At 48.0% G+C, this 23040-nt stretch overlaps 1 protein-coding gene across 1 annotated transcript in view; it reads left to right on the top strand.

Annotated features, from left to right (window-relative positions):
• Window positions 1-22762, top strand: part of FRMD4B (FERM domain containing 4B) — a 78717-nt gene extending 55955 nt beyond the window's left edge. Inside the window, exons 12-23 of the mRNA XM_058031847.1 lie at window positions 8228-8304; window positions 8689-8827; window positions 9320-9461; window positions 9591-9724; window positions 9820-9939; window positions 11173-11401; window positions 13988-14044; window positions 15501-15648; window positions 17341-17466; window positions 18550-19355; window positions 19922-20054; window positions 21039-22762. Coding sequence (XP_057887830.1) covers window positions 8228-8304; window positions 8689-8827; window positions 9320-9461; window positions 9591-9724; window positions 9820-9939; window positions 11173-11401; window positions 13988-14044; window positions 15501-15648; window positions 17341-17466; window positions 18550-19355; window positions 19922-20054; window positions 21039-21159 — 2232 coding nt within the window. The 3' untranslated portion in view covers window positions 21160-22762. The remainder of the gene's footprint in view (window positions 1-8227; window positions 8305-8688; window positions 8828-9319; window positions 9462-9590; window positions 9725-9819; window positions 9940-11172; window positions 11402-13987; window positions 14045-15500; window positions 15649-17340; window positions 17467-18549; window positions 19356-19921; window positions 20055-21038) is intronic.
• The last annotated feature ends 278 nt before the right edge of the window (window positions 22763-23040 follow it).

Consider the following 23040-nt stretch of genomic DNA (forward strand, 5'->3'; position numbering starts at 1 on the left):
GGCTTCACTGAAATTATAATTATACCACAGATCATAGAGATTTAAAGGGGAGAGAGAGGAGCCTAAATGCAGGTGGAAGGTTTAATTACAATAAGCTCATTGAAACTGGGGATGGATATGGCTGTAGTGTCCTTAAGGATTTTCCTGGTGTCAGTGCAAAGGGACAAAAATGATGTAAGCCACAGCTTGTCCTGAGCCATGGTTGCCTTTAATAAGTGGGTAAATATACAAACAGTTTCTTTATATGAAAAATGTTTCAGAGTTTGAAATACAAAGAGCACTTTAGGTAAGTGACTGGAATCAGATCACTTTTGGGAGGAAAAGCAGACTTCAGGTCTAAAGGGGCACCCACACCCAGACTTGAGTTTGGAGTTAAAATGCTGAGATACTGCTGCTTATTTCAGTGTAGCTACAGCCCAGCTGCCTGTGATGCAGCAAGTAGAAATTCCTTTTAATCAGTGTTGTTGTTTGTTCATATTTATGAATGTATCAGAATTTATTTCAGAGAGAGAAGAGCATGGACAGCTTGCCTCAATCTCCCAGGAGTCTCTCTGGAGCAGCAGGCAGGAGGGGAATAGGCATGTGAACTATTCCTGTCTTTTGGAGCCGCAGTGCTAGTTTTGCTGGATTTAGCAGAATTTCCTTGCCTTGCTTTTTGGGAATGGATCCAAACTCACAACTGCCGTGTGCTGGTGTTATCCAGCTGTTTATGCCATGGATCAAAACTGCTGTTGTGTTTATCCCCAGCCATCTGGGAAAGAGCATCCTCATTGTGCTCCGCTTTTCCTTTTGGTGATGTTTAAATATACATGCAGCTGATAGATAAATAGAGAATAATAAGATGGAAAGGCTGAGTCCAAGTCTGATGAAAACCAAATCGGCCTTCTTGAATTTTAAAGCTACAGGAGATCTCTGAGTGTGCAAACCCCTCTGACACTGGTTGTGGTGGGAAAGCTGCAGCATTTTGGATGGGAGGCTTTTAACAGGAATTGATGCCTGTGCTGCAGTGGATTCACACCAGGGGGATTTATTCTGCTCCCTGTCTTTTCTGCAGTGCTCTCAGGTGTGTTTGCTCCACCGCAGAATCACAGGCATCCTGCAAGAGCCAAATCCATATTTAGAATAAAATTTTACTATTAATAGTAGAAATAAAATCTACATTAGCTGCACCCATTAATGGAGGCTCAGTTAAATCCAAAGAAACATAACCACCCTCTTAAAAAAGTGAAATCCTTTGGCTTCATCCAAGTAGGTCTTCAGGCCAAGACACCTAAATCCGAGCCTTGGAGCGCAGTGGTTATCCCAAGGTTTTGTTATTGGATCAACACCAGTGCATGGAGTCCAAGGCTGAGAGCTGCTCACAGGAAGGAGCTTGCAGGAGAGGCCTGGGTGAAGCAATCCCCAGATCCCTATCAGCCAGGGCTGAGGGGAGCCCAGTGTGTGACTCGGGGCCGGACCTGGAGAACCTGCCCTGGCTGTCTGTGTGTCTGTCTGTGCAGGGCTGGCTGGGGAGGTTTGGCTCCAGCTATTAATATTCTGCTGGCTGACCTGAGATGGTTTGGACAAGGGAGTTTTGTTGCTCCAAGTCACTCCTGGGAGGTTGTGTTGCTTTGGGAGCAGGTTCTAGAAAAGCCCAAGTGTTCCCCATCGCCCAGGAGTGCCAGCTGAGGCACTGAGGGAAGCACTGGGCTCCAGCTCTGTAACAAACTGAAAAGGGAGAGTTATTTTCTGTGTCATTGATGAAAATTGTCTCTGTAGATAAAAGCAGTGGCTCCATGCTGGCTGGAGGTTATACTGAGCTCACTTGATTATCATCCTGAAGTCTCACAGGGCATTAAAACAGACTGGATTTGGCAACCCTTGTTCAGATTTGAGCTCAGACCTGGGATTAGCTCTGCAGTCCTGCTGCTTTGCAAACATATTCTCATTCAGTTGCAGTTAATATTGAGAGTCACCTCCTGCTTGGAGAAATGCCTCTGCTTGCTGTGAGGTGGCATGCCAAGATCCTGTCCCCAGCATCCTCTGAATCAATTAGGAAAAGTATAAAACAGGTCCCAGGACTTGGTTTGTCATTTCAAGCCAGAATAGATCTCCCTTTATCTCCACCCCATTCTTCTCACTGGTGAGATAAACAATGTAAGTCTTGTCAATGGAGGGTGTATTAAGGCATGAGTGGAGTTTATTCTGCGTTCAGCCAATATGTGAGGATCCTCTGAGGGCTGGAGAAGGCAGCTTGCTGGCTCTCTGACTTGTTCTCCCACTTCATTGTGTTTCTGTGGGCAACTCCCTCGTGATAAATTAACTCTGTTATCTGAAGAGAAGAACTAATCTTGCTGTGGCATTGTTTCAGATGTCCAAGAATATAATTTCTGCTGCTTGATGTCTTGACTGCATTGTGTTTTCAGAAGTGTTTTTATTAGAATGTACTCGTTTTGAAATGATGGGGTATGTTTGTCACAGGATGGTGTGGGCTGGAGAACCTGAAAGATCATCTCATTTCAACCCCCCTGCCATGGCAGGGACGCCTTCCACTGTCCCAGGGTGCTCCAAGCCCCATCCAGCCTGGCCTTGGACACTCCCAGGGATCCTGTGCCAGTGCCTCATCACCTTCACAATATCCCTGGCTGGATTTAATACTTTCAGGGCTTTAGCTTTCCAAACCAGACCCCTGGCTGCTCAGACAATTTCTCTTTATTTCTCCCACCCTCTTTGGGGGTCTTTTGGTGACTGAGTTTGTCCAGGAGCTCTTTGTTCATCCTTGCAAGCATCCTGACACTTTTTCATTACTTTCTCTTTGTTGGGATGCATTGTTCCTGAGCTCTGAGGAGGAGGTATTATGATACTTCTTTCTTAAATCAACATATGCTAAGAGTTGATGCTGAAAATTTTCCCTTGCAGAACATTTACTTCATGTAAATTTGCTGTCCTGCTTTGCTGAATAGTTCAGAACACAGCAGCATTGGAACAGCCTTCTCAGCAGGCAGCTCTAATTAGGCAGAGATTTCTTTTATGGTGTTTATTTCTCACCAAGCCATTGATTTAGATAGAAGATACTAAGCTCACATAATTACTTAAAAAAAAAAAAACCACAGGGGTTTTATGAGGCTGCTCTGAAATTCAGATCTTTCCAGATGTGCAGAAAGTTGCTTGAACGTCACCTGCTGCAAAACACAAATGTTTGGGGGTATTTTGATGTTGAGACATCTCTCAGTCTTACGAGGCCAGTGCTAGTGAGGACCAGGCACAAAAGCATCATAAGGTATTAGAAAGATACATGACTGAAAAGGCTTTTAGAGGACTGGTTTAATATTTAAGGGATGAAGGACGCCTGCAGGTGAGCTCTGCCGGGTTGCGCTGGCACAGGTGGGAGCTGTGTCTGCCTCCTTCCCTCAGAAGTTGCTGCAGGTGGGGCAGTCTGGCTCTGCTGCCAGCTCCTCAGGTGCCTCTTTCCACGGGCAGGCAGAGCAGCAGTGGGACCCAGGGTTCCAGCTGAAGGCAGGGTGCCAGGCAGCTGAGAGCAGCGGAGGGGCTGAAGCACAGCCTGTGCTGCCAGGGTGGTAATTTCCCTCCTCGGGTGGGGTGCATTCCTGTGGGCAGAAATCTTTTTATGTTTCCTTGCTCTGAATTGCCAGATTTGTCTGCAGATTGCTGTTCCCAGCCAGTTCCTGAGGTGCTGCTTGCTGGGCACTGCACGTACCACGAGGTGCTTTGGAAGTGCTTCCTGAGGGAAAGGCTGCTGCAAACACTGTGCCACGGCTTGCACTTCATGCTGACCTTAACCTAAGACCCTGTGGGTGGAAAACCTGAGATTTGGGTCATTTAGCTCTTGGTCAGAATTTGTCACTAACCTTGGGAACAGTTCTGGCACAGTGGGCTGGTGCAGCAGCTTGTGGCCACACAGCCCCTGCACTGAGCTGCTCTCCACATTTACACCTCGGTGCAAAAAGAAACCTTGTAAAAAAATACTAAAATATTGTTTTTTAAACAGGCTCACAGCCATACTGAGCCAGGAGCCTGAGCAGCTCCTTGGGCAGGGTCTCTGGCAGCTCCTGCAATCCTGACAGGGCCGTTTTTCTGAGCCAGTTTGCTCCTGCTGTCAGGCCAGGACAAACCTGCATTTTATTCAAAACTGAATACCAGATCAGCCAGGTGAAAAACCAGCTGCAGCTTTTAAGGTGTTTCAGCACTTATCCATGTCTCCTTGGGCTGCCTTAACTATTGTGGTTCTTTTTGTGCAGGAAGGACGGTGATTCCTTTTTGTTCAGTGCTCCCTGGTATCTGCAATTGAATCCCAGCAGAAATACAGGGAAGCCTAAACTCGTGGGCTGGGGAAGCAGCAGCTGGGTGCGTGGTAGGAGTCTGGCTGGTGCACAGAGGTGCCTGGGTAATGAGATGTGATCAGAGCTGCACCTCTGCCTTCTACCAAAAAAAAAATAAAATCAGAAAAACAGCCTTGACCAGGCCAAGTTTTACTCAAGAGTCAGACAGGCAGCCCTCGGGATGCTCAGTAGTTTTCAGGAGCATTTAAGGATCTGACAACCTACATGGATGGGAAGGCTATTAAGAAAACATTAATTAGCTCAGGTGGACTTAATCATCTGGTTAAAGGGAACATACATTGCAAAACTTCCACAAAAACATTTTAATTATTCCTAATTGTTCTTCCAGCCCTCAAAAACCAGTTCCAGATTTCCAGATTTTTTTTTACCACTCTTTTGTCTTCAAATATGCATTTAGTTTAGGTAAGATTGAAATTAGGAATCATTTAGGAACATGTCTGTACAGGGTAGAGAGTATATGAAGGGAGCAGGATATCTCTGGAGCACTGACAGTTTCCTGAGTGTTGCCTTTTGACCACGAGGTAGAAAAATTTCAGTTGAAGAAAGTTTATTACTTTATTGCTTTGTCCTTATTTGTACTGAGTCCGTTTTTTCCCCTCTTGCCTTTCATGAATCTAAGTGTGCTAGGCAGGAAAGTGTAATACTTTCATTCAGGATTATTTTATTTGTATCTGTGTAAATATTACTGGCTCACAACTTACTCTGAAGCCGTTCATTTAATCACCAGCCTTTTTTTACAAGGACCTGAGTTAGGAGGGTTTGTCAGATGAGGTGATAGCTAAGGAGCTTAGTTCTTAAGTGAGATAGTCTGAGGACAGGGCACTTTTTCAGTCCTCAAGAGCAAAGATGTGTCTTGGGTACAATTCCCATCTGTGGGATGTGATGGGAGCAGCAGAGGGGGGTTATCCCAGACTTAGTGCAAGGAGGCAGAGATGTCTTTGTGCTGAATGTACCCAGCAGTGGATGCTTGGGGCGCCCGTCAGCTCCTTTTGGGCTGGGATGGATCTCACAGGGTGGGGAGGAAATGGAGCAAAGCTCTGCCCACATCCTGAGGCAGTTCCATGCAGGTTTTCTTAAAAATGCAAACGCTTTTTTTTTTTTTTTTTTTTTTTTCCTCGGCACTGGAAGTGATCCTGGTGTCAGATTAGCACAGACCCCCGTGTCCCTCTGTCCGTCCCTCTGCCAGGCAGGAGGCTGCTCCAGGGGCTGGGGCTGCTGCATTTTGCCCTGCTGCCAAACGCGCCCCTCCTCACCTTGGGACAGGTGCTCCGTTTTCCCGCAACCCTTTGGAACGCCGAGCGCATCCGGAGAGGGGGGAAAACCCCAAAGGAAGTGATAAAAAGGGGACGGGGAATCATCCCCCGCCACGATAAGAGGCAGTTTTTCCCGCAGAGGTCATGTTTGAAGCACGCCCATGGTTTTTACGGGCGTGGGAGCGGCGGCCGGGATGATGCTGCTGGTCGAACCTGCTGCTGCCCCGGGTGTGAGTCAGGGCTGGCGGGGCAGGACGCGGCTCCGCGGGGACCCCGGGCAGCCCCCACGGCCCTGGGGCTCACAGGAACCTGGGGAGGGCTCCCAGGGGTGCAGCCCCTCGCTGGAGTCCTCGTTGTTCGCTCGCTGTTGGGTTTTTCTCCCTGGATCTGGGGAGCAGCGGGGTGTGGGCGGCGCGGCGCGGGTGGGCGGTGATGTCAGGCGTGTGTCAGCACTGGGAGGCGAGGCTGCCGCAGCACAGCGGCGGGACGGACGGACAGACAGACAGACAGCACGGCTGTGCCCTGCCCATGCCAGCCCTGGCACTGCCCGGCGGGGCCGGGGAGCCGCGATCGGGATCGGGGCTGCGGGCAGGTGAGTGCGGGGCACGGGAGCAGCCGGGGCTGTGCCGGGGTCCGGCTGGGACCGGCACCCAGGGCACCTATTGCTCAGTGTCCTGACACGCTGCCTGGGTTGTTTCCTTTGGCGTTTGTGTAAATGTATTTATTTTCACGCGGGCAGGTGAGTGCGGGACATGGGGAACAGCCGGGGCTGTGTCAGGATCCCGGCCGGGATCACTGCTGGAGCACCCACGGGCACCTATTGCTCAATGTCCTAGCAGACTGCTTGGGTCGTTTCCTCTCGCGTTTGTGTAAATGTATTTATTTTCATGCAGCCAGGTGAGTGCGGGGAACAGCCAGAGCTGTGCCGGGGATCCCGGCTGGGATCGGCACCCACGGGCACCTATTGCTCAGTGTCCTGGCAGACTGCTCGGGTTGTTTCCTCTCTCCTTTTTGTAAATGTATTTATTTTCACGCGGGCAGGTGAGTGCGGGACGCAGGGGGCAGTGCCAGGATCCCAGCTGGGATCAGCCCTCACGGGCACCTATTGCTCAATGTCCTGGCAGACTGCTCGGGTTGTTTCCTCTCGCGTTTTTGTAAATGTATTTATTTTCAAAGTTCACGCGGAGTTGTAAAGAGGCGTTTCTGACAGCGCTGTGGCTGGGCAGGAGGCTGTGAGACAAACATAAACTTATTAAAGCAGCAGAGGGAAACTTCCACAACCGTTGAGAAAATAACTTATTAATTCTAGTAAATTGCATTTCCACTCGGCTTCGCTTTTTCTGTGGCAGGTTCTAATAGTCAGTTGTATTCCTAGGAAAGTTTTAATTAAACAGAGCGAAAGGCTGCTGAAAGTGACACTTTTCCCCTGAAATCAAATGTGCTGGGCTATGTTTCATGGTGTTATAAATGTTTCAGATGCATCACAGCCTAGTATGTCGTTTTTTACAAAACCTGAAGTGTTTCTGCAGTGGGAGGTAGCATGGAATGTCAGGTTTTGGCAAGGCCAGCGGGGATGTTGTGTGTCCTGGGGGTTTCTGGTGTGGCGGCTGCACCCTTGGAGGCTTTGGAGAAGCTCCAGTGGGGGAAGGAGGGAGCTGCTGTGAGGGCCTTGGCTGGATCCCTGGTGTCCAGGGCTGATCTCTCATTAACCCTGTCCCTGCCTGCCCAGCTGGGTGGAAGCACCGCCGGTATCTCCGTGTGAGCAGCTGGTGTGAACTCCGTCATGCTGCTGCACCTGCGTGCCCTCCACGGTCAGGGGGGCATCCCTGGGGACACGCCATGCACATCCAGGCACCCTGGCACTGCTGGGGAGCCTGCTGCTGCCCAAACCTGCGAGGCTGGGCTGGGAAGATGCAGCCCCTGGTGGCTCATCCATCCCCAGGGGGATCAGCAGGGCTGATGCTGCTCCTGCTAAAGGAGAGCGAATTCAGATGAAATTCTGATCCCACGGGTGCAGCTGCCAAGCCCCAACTGACTTTGATCTCTTCTCCCAGCTGGCACTTTGCAGGAAATATGTGGGTTTCTAGCAGGAGGATGTGCTGGGGGTGGCTTCCTCCTGTAGCTGCTGTTGTTCTGTACATGCTGTACCTCTGCTCCAAAATGTCACGCTGGATGTCTCACGCAATGTCTTCACAATAAAAAAATTTTGGTTTTTCCAAGCTGCTGCCATTCCCTGGGAATGTTCTGACTAGGGAACTAGACCATAGTTGTCTATACAATTACTTTGTAAAGAGATTTTTGCGTTTAATCAGAGAGAAAATTACTTGAGCTGCCCTGCCAAGATCTCTGGGAACTTCTAGCAGTGAAATTAAATGTGCTATTGATGGAGGCACATGTTGTCACTGGCAAAATCCTCAATTTGCAACACATTGTCTGTAAGAGTGTGAAATTACTGAGGGGGCATCCTATACTTATGTGCTTCTTTTAATTGATGTTATGAATGTAGTTACTGCTCAGTCCATGCCACAGCTGAGGATACACAGGAATTGTAATTTGCTGAAATGATATCACCTTGGGGTGAGAGGTTTGGAGATTTAGTGACCGTGTTCTGCTTCTCTCTCCCAATTCTCGCAGCTATTTCAATGGAAGCAGCTGGAAAATCTGTATTTTCGTGAGAAGAAGTTTGCTGTGGAGGTGCACGATCCCCGCAGGTGAGGCTGAGCAGGTTCTGCCACGGGGGTTCATCTTTGCCCACCATCATCACCTGTTGGTGGATGGGGTGGGTGGTGCCTCAGAGCTGACCCCTGAGTTTCCTCTGGGCTTTGGGATTGATCCTGATCCAGTTTTTGGTGGGGCAGACTGGGGCTGTCACAGCTCTGGGTGTCCTCTCAGATTCCCTCTGTGTCCATTCAGGGAGTTCTTGGAGCAGGGGGAGGACTGTTTGTCATGGCAGCACTGGGTGATGGGATGAAGGAAATCTGAGTTTTTGCTTCCCTAAAATAAAGGCTGAGCCTCACCTGGTTAAGAGAGAGGCATTGTGGACTTTAAACCTCAAAGACCTGTCTTGAAATGGCATTTTTTTTTCACCTCCTCAGGATTTCAGTGTCAAGAAGGACCTTTGGTCAGAGTGGGCTGGTGGTGCAGACCTGGTATGCAAACACTTCCCTGATCAAGTCCATCTGGGTGATGGCAATCAGTCAGCACCAGTTTTACTTGGACAGGAAGCAAAGCAAAGTAAGTTATGAGGCATTTTACTGCAAGCATGCGTTTCAACACCTTTCAGCATGTGTTTTTCCATGGGTGAACTACTCTCCAGAGAAAAAAACTGCAGATTGTGTTTGTCAGCTTTCTGAGCAGTTTCTTAGTGCTGATATTGGTATTCAGTCCATTTTAGCCTGCCTGCAGTTAAGGTCTGTGGAAGTGTAATCATGGAAGAGGGAATTCCCATGTCTGCTGGGTGTCTAATCTGCCTTTTCTTTTGTCTCCTTTCCTGTGTTTGTTTTGAAAGCTGCAGAGATTTTGAGCTGGGAGATGGTTCAGGTTTTTGGGGAGAGGGGAAGGGAATGCCAAGCAGACCTTAAATACCACAAGCACCTGTGTGATGCTGTTGCTTTAGCCCTTAATTTTTTGGGAGATGATGTGTGAAATGTCATCTTCTGTGATGTGTTCTGAAGTTAATTAGAGGTAACTCAATGAGGCTTTTGGGGTTTTTTTTTACTCCTTCAGGCAAAAATTCCATCAGCCAGAAGTTTGGATGACATCGCCATGGATCTGACAGAGATGGGAACTCCAAAAGTGTCAAAGCTGGTGACCTTGGAGGCCAAGAACCAGCTTATCATGGCCAGCAATGGCAGTTTGATCTCATCAGGTAATACTGCCCATAAATGTGAAGTAGCCAGGTTTAATGGGGCTTGTTTGTAAAAAGGGAAATGAGACTACCAGCCAATTAAAATGGCCTTTACCTGGAAATCCTCTGATAACAGAATGTGTTCTCCAGGCTCTCAGGACTCAGAGGTCAGTGAAGAACAAAAGAAGGAGAAAATTATGGAACTAAAGAAGAAAGAGAAACTCCTTCAGGAGAAACTGCTTCAGAAGGTTGAGGAGCTGAAGAAAATCTGCCTGCGCGAGGCGGTGAGAGAGCTGCACCCCACCCTGGACTGGGGCAGGTGGGAGCCCTTCTCTCCCCCTGGGCCTCACCTGGAGCCCCGTGCATTGTTCCCCACCAGGAGCTGACAGGGAAGATGCCCAAGGAGTATCCCCTGGGGGCAGGGGAGGAGCCTCCCCAGGTGAGGAGGCGCGTGGGCACCGCGTTCAAGCTGGACGACAACCTGCTCCCCAGCGAGGAGGTGAGCGCGGCACGAGTCCCTTGTGTGCACACAGGGCTGGGCTGCCCACACCAGGGCCCAAAGCCCTTGCAGATCATCCAGCTCTTCCCTGGGGCTTTAAGGGGAGGCAGCTGGGGCAGTTGTTTGTGTGGAGTGGGAAATTTTGGTGGGTTCTGGCGTTTTTCAGCCACGCGTTGAACTGAGCAGGAAATTGGCTGTTGCTAAAGGCCTGAAGTTCACCCAAGCTGAATCCCTGCATGAGTTTTAATGGATGTTTTGCTGCTAATTAGAGAAGATCAGGTGCATAATGCCATTTGGCAGCCCATGGCTTTTCTGGAGCGTTGATTTGTGTCGTGTTGGGATGGTGTTTGAACCCAGAACATGGCAAGGGTGTGCTCTGTCCCCCTTGCAAAATCATCTGTGAGCATAGTTCTGTGACAGGTGACAGGAGGAGGAGTTTTATCTGTGGCTTAATGAAGGTTCCACCTGAGTAAAACCTCCCTGCATTGCTCAAGAGGCTAAAATGAACTTTGCTGGCAGGGACTGACTCGAGTGATAGGGTAATTCAGATGTTTGCAGTTTCTGGACACACTCCATTCCCCCTCATTCCTTGTGAGATTTGTTAACAAGCTGTATCAGCCAAATAAGTAGGTGTTGGGCACTTGGCATCTGTCTTTCACCAGAAACTCACTGCCCTGCCTCTCAGGGCTGGTGTGCTCCTTGTCTGCAGCAAAGTGATTTTGTGGACTGCTTAAATGCTATTAAACCAAAATCCTGCTGACCAGATTTAATAACCTGTTGCTTAGCACTTCTGCAGTGCCTTTCATCTGAGCTTCTCAAAGTAGTTTACAAACAATTAATTAAAGCCTGAAACTCCCTCTTACGTAGGTATGGTGATACCAATTTCCATTTTTATATTCTCTGAAGTAGGGAGAGATTTTGAGTGATGTTTTCAGGGTTGGACTCATAGCAGGAGGTTTAGCAGCCTAAACCTGAATATAAGAGTATGTGTTATGTCACCTGGGCTTCAGAACTTTGGACCTTGCCCAAGAGATCTCAAAATTGTACTCTAGACAGAAATAAGATCTCAGACTTTCATATGCTGTGATTGTCTTGTGTATGAACTTTGGTATTTCTGCATTTTGTGCTCAAAATTTCACTTAATCACCACAAAAATAGATCTTTATATTAATGGCTTTCATTGGTAATTTCTCTCTGGAGTACAAGCAAATAACCCCTTTCATGAATTTGCAGGATCCTACTTTGCAGGACTTGGAGAGCAATTTTATCATACACCAAAAGCTGGTGGAAGCTGCAAAGAAACTTGCCAGTGAGCCAGACCTCTGCAAAAACGTGAAGAAGAAAAGAAAGCAAGAGTATGCTGATGCTGTAAAAAAGCTGCAAGAGATAGAAAACTCCATAAATGAATATAGAATCAAGTGTGGCAAAAAACCAACCCAGAAATCAACTCTGGCTCTACCAGGTGAGAGAATTCCCCATGTTCTGATGCAAACAGGAGGGGAAAAGAGCAATTTGGCTTACTTAGAAACTTTGTGTACGTTTTTCCTGTATGGTTTTTATCTTCTCCAAGGCAGTTAAATAAGAAAAAGGAGATGAGACTGCTGCATCTGATACACTCAGTGCACTGGTGTAGGCTGGGGGCAGAGTAGCCACAGCTTTAGGAACAAGGCATGTTCCAGCAGCAGGTATGGGCTGAAGGTGCTGTGCACAGAAAGGCTCCAGCAGCACCTTGGGTGAGGCTTTTCTGATGCCTGAGGAGTTCCTATTGTGATATGAGTGTAGCTGTACATCTGAGCTGCCACATGGAACATCTCTCCCATCCCTCCCGTGGTGCTGCAGTTCCAGTAGAACCAGAGCAGGCAGGGTTCTCTGCAGGGTGGAGGACATTGCTTCTTGATTCAAAATTCCTCCTTTCCCAGAAAACTTCAGGAGTTTATGAATGCAATTAGCAGCAAACAGATTTTTTTACTAAACCCAGTTGCCACTGATGAGCACAGCAAAAGCAGATACTCCTGGCCCCTGTCTAAGTGTGTTTCTCCTAAGGGAAGTGAGATTCTTGCTGCTTTGTTGATAATGTGTGCAAACCTGTTGGTATCCAAGCCAGTTGAAGGAGTTTTGGATCCTTGCCCCTGACACACCACAGCATCACTGGGCTATCCATCATCACAAATGATTATTCTGAAAGGCTGATGATCAGCATTTAATGTGGCCCAGCTTGTTCCTGATTGACAGAGGGGAGGGAGACATCTGTTTTTCCAGTCCCTTGCTCACCAGTGTGGATAGCGATTGTGGAAGGTCCTGTATTTCCTGGGCACCTGGTGTGTGGCAATGACCAGGAAGGCCAGTGAGCAGAGATCCATCCATCCATTGTTGTTGTTGGGTGCCACTGTTGTTGTTGGCAGTGTTTTTCTCTGTTGTCCAAGCCAGCAATAAGCACTGCATTCCCTTCCAGTGCCAGGCTCTCAGCCTGCAGTGTGTGTTTGTTTACCTGTTCCCTGCTCAATAACTGATTTTGTGTGTAACCTTGTCACCGTCTCCAGCAGTGCTCTCGAGCTCCAGGTCTGGGTTTCAGGAGGCTGAGCAGTGATGAGTCACTCGAGTCTGTGAGTTCAGGGAATTACTTGTTGCAAGTAATATGTTAAACAGTCCCACTGATTTATTGAACCAAAGCATAGCTGTTTCCAGCCCCAAGGGATAGGAGGTGAAGGACATACTGGACTGCTTTCCATGTTCCACTTGCTCTTCCCTTTCCTCCCTCTCTAGCCCAGAGTTTCTTCCTCCTTTGCAGGGAGTTTCACAGACCTGGGATTTCAGTTCAGATATGTCACCATATCTGAGTATGTCAGCCCTGCACACCCCCCTGAACCCAGCCCTGTAGCTTTAGGCTGGCTTTTTTCTTTCCCTCAGCAGGCTTTGTTCCTCCCCACTCTGGCCCCAGTTCCACGTTTCACCACCCTGTGGTCAAACCCACGTTCATCAGCTCCCCTGGAGCTGTTTCCCAGTGTCAGGTTGCAAGCAGAGCTGCAGCCCATCCTCGGTGGTCTGACAAGTCCCCCCAGGGCAGGGGCCAGTGCTGGTTTTTGCTGGTTTTGAACAGCTGCTCTCTTTGCTGCATTCTTGTAACCAGAGCTTTGCTGGCAGCAAGCTGTGGCAGCAGCAGCAGTGCACATTGCACTGGGGGCACAGGCAGGTGTCGTGCACAAAGTGGCTGCCACTCTCGTTTTTTATTGCTTCCTTTCTCCCATGCTTGAAGATTCATGGAGGTTTTTTACCCCACCAGTGCCATATTTTGCCAGGAACAGCCTAGGGATTGAGCTATCCATGGGTTAATTATGGGTTCAGCCTCATTTCTCTGCTGCTGGTGGTCTGCCCCAAACGTGAGTGAGCAGACAGGCTGCTTCTCATTGTGTAGCATCAAGGTGAGACAGGTACAGTGAACTGCTATGAATAAACAACAAAATGTAAAAGAAAAAAAAAATTAGTACGCCCATGGAACAGTTCCTGTTTTCTGTGTTGCTGGAATTTGCAATACCTTGATAGAAATCAGTGGAACTACTCTGGATTGATCTTTATTTTAATTGAAACAGGATCTGTGTGCTGATGAAACACTCAAAAGTGAGTGCCAAATTTTAAAAGGCTTTTTTGTACCTACCTGGTGGGGTTTCAGGTGTACCTAGAGGAGATTAGCTGCTAACAGCCAAGATCTGCATGTCTGTGTAGGCTCCTGACTCCTACTGAAGCACCAAAATACCCTGTGAGATCTGTTGGAAGTGGGGTGGAAAACACCTTTGTAAATCTTGGCCTGATTCCTGCTGCAGATTAAAAAAAGAAAAATAAAAATCTGCTTTGATAATTACCTGGGTCGCTTGCTGAACTGCAGTGAACACACAGAGTGATGATGCACCAGGACTGTCTTTAGGCTAAAGAATAAGGATTGCAGTGTTACAAGTATCAGCTGGCTCTGAAACTCTAGAAAATAAACTGTATTAAGATATTTGTAAGTTGATGTTGGCTCTTTTGTGCTTAAAGTGTTTGTTTTTATTCACAGATGACATAATTCCATCTGAGAGCAGCTCCCTGTCAGACACAACCACCTATGATGATGGTATGGTGCTTACCTTTTTTTTTTTTCCCAATAAGTTTGTCCATTCAGAGATATTTCTTTGACTTAATGTCCTTTAGCATGTCCCATCCCTGGAAGTGTTCAAGGCCAGGCTGGACAGGGCTTTGAGCAAAACCTTTTAGAGGAAGATTTCCCTGCCCATGGCAGGGAGTTGGGATGCTCCTCATCCATGAGGATGGATGAGCCTCAAGGTCCCTTCCAGTAAAAGTCATTATATTATTCTCTAATTTTGGCAGCTTTTGATGATGAATTGCTTTATAGCAGAGGAAAAAATAGCTACTCAGGAATGTCCTTCCTCCTAATGGGTTAGTTTCTGAAGGGTTCTGCTCTGTGAGCTGGCCTGAGTCATCTTCAGAGAAGGAAGTTGGTTTTAACATGACCAACATGCAAGCTGAGGACACTGTGAGTGTCCAATCCGTTGTCCCTAGAGCCTGGCCTAGAACTGAAGGACTTACAAATTGGGAGAATTAGCCCAGCCCTTCTGCCCTCACAGCCACCATAAAACTTAGAGGAAGGTGCAATAGTCACAGATACTAACGCTCTATTTACGTTTATCTGCTCCCTGGTGAGCTTGCATCTTGCATGGGTTGGTGTTTGCTCAGCTTACTCATTTCACACACACACCCACAGACACACTCACACCCTGTTCCACAAGGTGGAAAGGACTTGGCCTGCCTCTCCCTTAAACTGGATAATCATCATTTGGGGACAAACATTATCTCAATTATTACTCACTTTTCGGTTTGAGCCTGATTCTGATCTCACTTTGTCCCAGATTTAGACTTGTACAAACCAGGTGGTGCCATAAAATGAATTTACACCTGATTCCTGCTTGTACAAGTAGAAGTGGAGCCAGGCTTGGGAAGGTGTTCTCTGTGATGCTGGTCCTGCATTTATATGTATTAGTTGGAGTTTCCTGTTGGCTCTGTCGGGACCTGGTTGTGCCCTAAGCAAAGTGAGAACAAGGATCAAACCAGCATCTTCCCAATTGCCTTCAGCCAAATGTGTCTGTCAGTTCCCTTTGCTCATTCAGTCGCTTTTGAAGTCAGTCTCTTTCAGGTTGTGTTTCAAAACTAATTCTTAAAATGTCATTTTCAAGAGCTGGAAGCTGAGGGAGAGGAACTGGCCTTTGCAGAGGCTGAGCTTGTCTGCTTGGCTCTGGGAAGGATTGCTCTGCAAGCAGATGTTTTCCCCTTCTGTGATCTGGCACAGCCCCAAGCTGGGTGTAGTCCCAGTGCTGCTGGGATCTTTAGGAGCCTCCACAATGTCCTGTGTGTGTGGAGAGAGCTCAGTGCAAGCAGGAAATCTCTTCTAGACCCACAGCTCCTGTCATTGTCTCTGTACTGCAAAGTGCTTCTCCTTAGGGGCCACAGATTTGCACGCAGGGCAGAAATATCAGGGATTTTGCTCTCACAAAGTGCCTATTCCTTTCCAACAGTCAGCGAATCACTTCCTGCAGCAGCACAGAGACCCAGCTCTGCGCAGCTTTCTCCAAGGCTTCCCCCACCAAAGTCCCTTGGCGTGGAGAGAATTCACCTCAGGAAGTCATCCATAAACGAGCAGCTCTTGGAAAGCAGACACTCCAGGTAGGCAAATCCCGCTGCTGCTGCACTCTGCACCTGCTGCCATGAGCTGCTCCTGTCCCTGCTGAGCATCCCAGCAGAGCCCACTGCTCCTTGCTCCTCTGGGATTACAGGGTTTGGGGATGGGAGCTGAATTTCCTGGCTGGGAACAAAAGTGTGTATGAGCAGTTGACACAGTATCTCACACCAAAGAGTACTATAATTTTTGGGAAGAGGTTTGAGATGGGTGAGAAATATAATACCAAGGGCTGCATTTAAGGAGTTCTCATGCTGTCATTCTTTGTGTCAGTTTCTGGGGTTTTTTTCAGTGTTCATTTAACAACTTGTCACTTTCCTGATGACTGTGCTTAGTGGATTCAGGCAGCACCAAACCCTACCCATCCCTCCTGATGGTATCAGTGTTTCAGCAGGTACATTATCAGAGCAGACATCATTCATGTGAGGCCTAATGGAGAATTCTCTGTTTACAAGCAGAGTTACTGGCATTCAGACAGCTTCCATCATTAGTGTCAGCTGTGTCTCCATCCCAAATCTATGGGATTTGAGCACTTTATGAGCTAGAACAGCTCCCTGGAGCACATCAAGAGCAGTAGGTTTGCAGGTGATTGTGTGATCATGTCTGGTGCTAGCAGCTGTACCCAGTGTAGGGATTCTCACTGACCCTGAGATTTCTTGGACTCTCTTGGGTGAACAGGCTGTTAAAGACACACTTTAAAATGTTTTAGAGTTTTGAGCAATGCCATGTCTTGCTTTTTTCCCTCATCTGTCCCTCAAGACTAGCGAAACACTCCTGCATGAAGTTCAGAAGTCAAATTATAGCTATATGTACCCATGTGCTTCATCTGAAAGCCTGATTTGTTTGCTTCTCTGTTACCTGCTCTGTCTCTCCTCTATGGTTCTGTCCTTTGGCAGCAGCTTGTCCTGCTGCTGATCCTGTGAACACCTCCCTTTAACCACAGGAAGGGATTGAATTTTCCTTCCTGTTTACCAACTCTTTCTCCCACATCCACTTACGTTTGTTCCACTGTCACCATAGGACACAAAAGAACATAAGCACACACACCACTGCTCTCAAGGTGAAGAAAAAGAGAAGTTTACTTTCTGACTCCAACACTTAGTTTTCCACAAGTGACAGCGAATTGGAGGTGACAGTGCCACCTCTCCAATGACGCTGGACAAACCAACAGTCCATCAAATTTCTCCTCTGTAAAAGAAAGCAAAACAATGAGCTATTTACAGAAAGTGTGTCAGAAAGTTCGTTACAAGAACGTAAACATCAGAAGGCTTAGAAAATCTTAAAAAAAACCAGGGCGACGTTCCACCCTTCCTTTTGCTTCTCCGAGACTTCAGGTGCCCGTAAGTGGGTGTGCTGTGACTTTTGGGAGATGTTTAACCCCAGTGTGTGTGTCCCCTTTGCTGCAGGGACACGCTCTCGATGCACAGCAGCCATAGTGGGTGTGCTGTGACTTTTGGGAGATGTTTAACCCCAGTGTGTGTGTCCCCTTTGCTGCAGGGACACGCTGTCGACGCACAGCAGCCATAGTGGGTGTGCTGTGACTTGTGGGGGATGTTTAACCTCACTGTGTGTGTCCCCTTTGCTGCAGGGACACGCTCTCGACGCACAGCAGCCGTAGGGGGTGTGCTGTGACTTTTGGGGGATGTTTAACCCCAGTGTGTGTGTCCCCTTTGCTGCAGGGACACACTGTCGACGCACAGCAGCCCGTTCCGCGCGCTGGAGCGGCCGGCGCCGCCGCAGGGCGGCAGGAGCATGCCCACCACCCCCGTGCTCACCCGAAACGCGTACAGCAGCAGCCACCTGCAGTAAGAGACCTCTGATTTGGGTGCCACACCTGGCTGGGGAGGCACGGGAGTGAAAGCAAACGGTGTTAAGAAGGCAGAGGGTTGATGGCTGGGCGGTTTTGCCACGGCGGGGTATCAGTGTTTCAGCAGGTGCATTGTCAGGGCTGACGTAATTCATGTGAGGCCTGATGGAGAGTTCTCTGTTTACAAGCTGAGTTACTGGCATTCAGACAGCTCCCTCATCATTAGTGTCAGCTGTGTGTCCATCCCAAATTTATGGGATTTGAGCACTTTATGAGCTAGAACAGCTCCCTGGAGCACATCAAGAGCAGTAGGTTTGCAGGTGATTGTGTGATCATGTTATGTGTGATCATGTCAGATCTGGTGCTAGCAGCTGTACCCAGTGTAAGGATTCCCACTGCTTTCAGAATGTTAGAGATATGACTGTGGGAAGCCAATTCACAGTGGAGAAGGAGAGATGCTGAGAATCTTAAATAGTTAGCTCAGGGTTTGTTTGGTGGGGTAATGCAGCCTTGCAGAGACAGATCAAAAGGAAACCCATCTTCCCATGTTCTGGTCCAAGCTCATTACCTGTGTAGGCTTTTCCTTCTAGAAAGGAATGGAGATGGAGAGTTCAGATGTTTACATGATGTTTACTGATGGAGAGTTCTCTGTTTGCAAGCAGAATTTCTGGGATTCAGACAGCTCCCATAATCAGTGTTGGCTGTGTGTATCCATGGCATTTGGATATGAGCTAGAACAGCTCCATGGAGCACATCAACTGCAGTAGATTGCAGGTGATTGAGGGAGCCCTCCTGTAAATCATTACCAAATGTGTGTTTGTGACCTTAGCTCAGTGTGTCCCTGTCACAGATTAACCTTGCTCAGCCTGACAGATTATTATAAGGCAGATCTCCTGCTGTTGCAGCCAATACAAAATTCAGCCAAACCGATGCCTGTGCGTTGCAAATACTCTGTGTGGAAACATAAGGCTGGATTTGTGCTGTGCTTGGGCTGGGGAGGCAGCTGACCTGTCCTTGCATGCTCTGTGTGTTTGTTTGTGTGAGACTTGCCTTTAACCAGCCAACATCTGCGTTGCTGTAGGCCAGATGTTTCCCCACGCCACTGCCGGCAGCGCAGCGGGAGCCTGGAGTCCCAGACCCACCTGCTGTCCGAGGCTCCTGCTGACAAGCCAGCCTTCTCCCTCTGCAAGTCACAGCGGAGCAGCAGCACCGAGATCCTGGACGACGGATCGTCCTACACCAGCCAGTCCAGTGCGGAGTATTACTGCGTGACACCCACTCCCAACCCCTATTACACCACCCAGACCCTCGACAACAGGACCAGGGGCCGGAGGCGCTCCAAGAAACACAACATTTCCGCCGCGAGTTCGGGGAGCATGCCGAACCTGGCGCACAAGGACGCCCGCAGCGCCGTCTTCCACAAAAACCAGGAGCAGCCTTCCTCTAATTACTACATTCCTGGCTACTCCCCTTACACTGAGCCTGACGTTTATTACAACGGGGGGTACGTTTATGAGAGCGACACGGAGGGGCAGTACAGCGTGAACCCCTCGTACCGCTCCTCCGCGCACTACGGCTACGAGCGGTACCGGGAGTTCCGCTCCTACCACGAGGACGAGGTGGACAGAGTCCCACACAACCCCTACGCCACCCTCAGGCTCCCCAGGAAGCAGGTGGCTAAAACGGAGCACATAACCAAAAACATTCACAAGGCCTTAGTAGCAGAGCATCTCCGGGGCTGGTACCAGCGTGCCTCCAGCCAGAAGGAGCAGGGTCACGGCCTGCAGGCGGGCTTTGAGTCTGACCGAGGATCTCAGAGGAGTTTGGGCTTTGCTGCTCTGCAGACGCCGTGCTCGCCCAGCAGTCGGGTGTCGTCTTTCTCTTCGGGTAATGTCAGATTTCATCTGTGCCCAGTGGTTTTGGGAGTCCCTGCAGTGCTGTCAGCTCTGCCCCCCTGTCACTGCCTCAGTGGAGTCAGCAGAGCTCTGTCCTGAAAGGTGGATTAGGAGCCAAGTAGGATCTTGTTCTGTTCTTGGAAGGAAAGTCATGCTTGTTATCTTCTCCTAAGGGTAAATCAGCCTTTTGCTCTTTGTGCAAGCACAGTAACCCAGAGAAAGACAAAGAGCATTTGAGTTTCAGACAAGTATTTTTAGCAACTAGAAGCAGTGTACAAAGCTTCATGCCATGTAAATACAGTGGCTGTGATGGCTTCCAAAATAAAGCCCAGTGAGCATCACTGAATGTGTCAGCAAGCACTTTAAGAGCTCCAGAATACCACCTTTACAGGTCTTGTAAATCATATTTTGTGTTTGCATTGTCTGCCTGTGTCCTGCAAAACCCCATAGAGATTGCTGATGAGAATTGTCTTGTTTGCCTCAGCCGATTTAGCTGAAGGCAGGTGTAATTTGTTCTAAGAAAGGTATAATTTGTTGTAATCCTTTTTTTAATTCCAGCATCTTCTACAAACACTGCTGGGAACTGGAGAACCCCCCTTGCACTGGGACTTTCAGACTACGACACGTTGTCTCATTCCTCCTACGCCAGCTGTTATGGGAATGTTTATGGCAACCTTCCTTTGCAGAGCAGGTGAGTGGAATACGTGAAGATTTTCCTACCCTTCCTCCTGCATGTCACTGGCTCTTAAATCTGAGCAAATCAGCTTGATTTCAAAGAGGCAGAATGAAGGGTATTTAGAAAATTGGTGTTGTGAGGGCAGTTTTCTGTTTGGATGTGTCCCCCCCCCCACTGCAGAGCACTTGGCTGTGAGGACAGAAAGCTCCTGCCCTGGGGAATGGCTCTGCCCCCACAAATGCCATCACATTGAAATGCACTTATGCTCAGTGTAATAAGTACCCCACGTGTGCCTCCTGCTTTGTGGGTTGCAGTTTGTGCTTGCTGCCAGACCGACTTGTGTGAAAATACTGAATTTTTAATTCTGTTTGTTTTAAAATAAATGAAAGTGTAAGGGAATACATAAAAGCTGCTGCTAGATCCTTTTTTTTTTTCTAAGCTAAGTGCTATGGGCTGTTTTACTGAAGTGATTTAAAATATCTATGGCAACAGTGTTTAAAAATACTGTTTCTACTAATTTTTTAATTTCTCATAATTGAGCTTTGAAAATTCTGCTTGTATTAGCAGCTTTATCTAAATGAGGTTCATTAGCTATTAATTTTCCACATTCTTAATCACTTGTCTGATTGTTCGTCTGCTTTATTTTCTACTTTAATGTGATCATGGCAAACAAGCAATCAGTACACCCAACAGCCTTGACAGAGCTCAAGGCCAGGTTGGATGGGGCTTGGAGCAATGCGGTGTAGTGGAAGGTGTCCCTGCCCAGGGCAGGGATGTTGGAACAAGGTGAGCTTTAAAATCCCTCCAAGCCAAACCAGTCTGTGATACTATGACAGTTTGGAGCAGCTGGGATTGCTTTGCACACAACTTTAATGATTACAGCACGAAAATTGGATTTGTGCTTGGAGGCAAACTCCAAATAACCAGCATCACTCTGAGCCCAAGGGAGGTGCACGGGCAGGGCCCTCAGCTGACGCCGGTGCCGTGTCTGTGTTGCAGGACCTATGTGGAGCCGAGCCAGCTGGGAGGGGACGAGGAGGATGGCCTGGAGGCAGAGCTGCCCAGCAGTGAGCAGAGGCTGTTCTGGCACGAGGACTCCAAGCCCGGGACGCTGGTGTAGCCCCCGTGCAGCCCCTCACTCACTCACTCCCTCTCTCCTACCCCTGCGTGCCTTGCACAGAACGCCGCACCCAGCCTCGGGCAGAACTTGGCAAAAGGAGCAAAAAGAGGAAGCAGAGGCTGTTTGTCCTGCTGGGAAAGGTGGAATTCAGCGTTCAGAGGGACTGTAGCAAACTGACAAAGTCTTACCACGAATGGCGTCTCTTTGTGAATCCGTACAGCCCAGGGCAAGCCACAGTTCATCTACGAGCAGCTGCAGCACTTGGTTGAAGTATTTATATTTAGCAAGCACTTTTTGGGAAGATTGGAAGGTGTCGAAGGCAAACCTCAGAGAAAAAAAAAAATGTGAAAAGGAGACTCTTATGGAAAAACCAGGAATTATAAGAGCACAAGTCTGATGTCTGAAAGAAGAAGAAAAAATGAAAATTTATTCTGCCATGGCTTATGAGGACCTGGAAGAGGTTTCATAGGCTTATGAAGGATAGATCTGTGTGTGTGAGTGAGGGTGACTGAATCAGTATTGGAACATTACTTGAAGGAAGGCTGGAGTTTTTGTATTTTGGAGGTTTGAATGAGTCTGTCTAGTTTTTGGGGTGTTGTTAAGAGTGTTTGTTAGCACCACAAGCAAGTTCTGGAAAGAAAAAAAAATGTGCTGATGCATACATCGTGTAAAACTAATAGCTAGTTGTGGATTTGGAAACAGAAGCAGTGAACTTTGAATTCTCTTTTCCATGATAAAACATAATTAATTATGGCCCATTTAATGACCTTTCCATGGTACAGCCTCACTGTGTGGAGGAGTAGGCAAATTTTCACTGTGGCTGCACGGTGACCCCTGTTCAGCGGTGACAGTGACAGGTTGCTGTGCCACAGTGGGTCGAGGATCCACAGTGGGGAGCCCCAGGGACAATTTGGTAGCAGTGGCCAGTGTTCTAAGGTGGATGCAAACACAAACAGCCAAGTGGGTGCCTTAAAATGAGGGGCATTAGGATTGTACCAGGAGTCACCTGAACTGCCAGGTGCGTTGCAGAGTCAGAGTGGCAGAACAGCCTTTTCACAGAACCATTTGTGTAGGGAAAAAAAAACACATGGCTGCAGTCTGGATTTAAGAGGGATAAACCTACCTCAGGTCATCCATCTGCAGGAGCAAACTGGCACGGGGTTATCCTGCCTGGTTCCTGATGACTCGTCTGCATATGGTAAAATCTCTCTCGTTTCTCAGCTGTACTGTGCTTCAGGATTCCAGAAATGGTGCTCTTTTGTTCTTTTATACAGAAGATTAGTTACTCCTTGTTCATATTGTGAATAGAAAGGTTTCTGATAAACTTTTTTGACATTTTTTACCAGTATTCCAGAGCATGTAATATATACAGAAGGACACACTTGTTAAGCTGGTACTTAGTTGTTTGTATTATTAGAGTCGCAATTTGAAATTAAACGAACAAAAACAAAATAAAAAATAACTTATTTCCTTGGTTTTGCATATTTGTATAGCCTTCTAGAAATGCGAGAGCTCTTTTTGCTTATTCTTTTACTACTCCTGAATTTTTTAGACCTATTATTTTGTATAGGTCAATAAACTGAAAAGTGTGCTACCAAAACCACTTCAGCATTCCTCCTGTTTCTCCTTGAGTGCTTGGGAATGTGCAGTGTGTGATATTGCAGGGCTTTGAAGTAAATCATTGTGGTCTGATTTCTTTTGGCCTGTGGTGTTGGCTGGGCTGCAGAGGGTCAGAGGTCTCATCTGAAGGAAGGTTGGCCCCAGGCAGGTCAGAGATCCCAAAACATCAGAATATCAGGTCAGAATTTCTGCTTCTCCATCAGCTGTACTGAGTGAGCCAAGCTGGGCTCTCTCACCATCCCTCCAGTGATACAGACACAG

The sequence above is a fragment of the Melospiza georgiana genome, chromosome 11, assembly GCF_028018845.1.
Source record: "Melospiza georgiana isolate bMelGeo1 chromosome 11, bMelGeo1.pri, whole genome shotgun sequence".
NCBI classification, from domain to species: domain Eukaryota; kingdom Metazoa; phylum Chordata; class Aves; order Passeriformes; family Passerellidae; genus Melospiza; species Melospiza georgiana.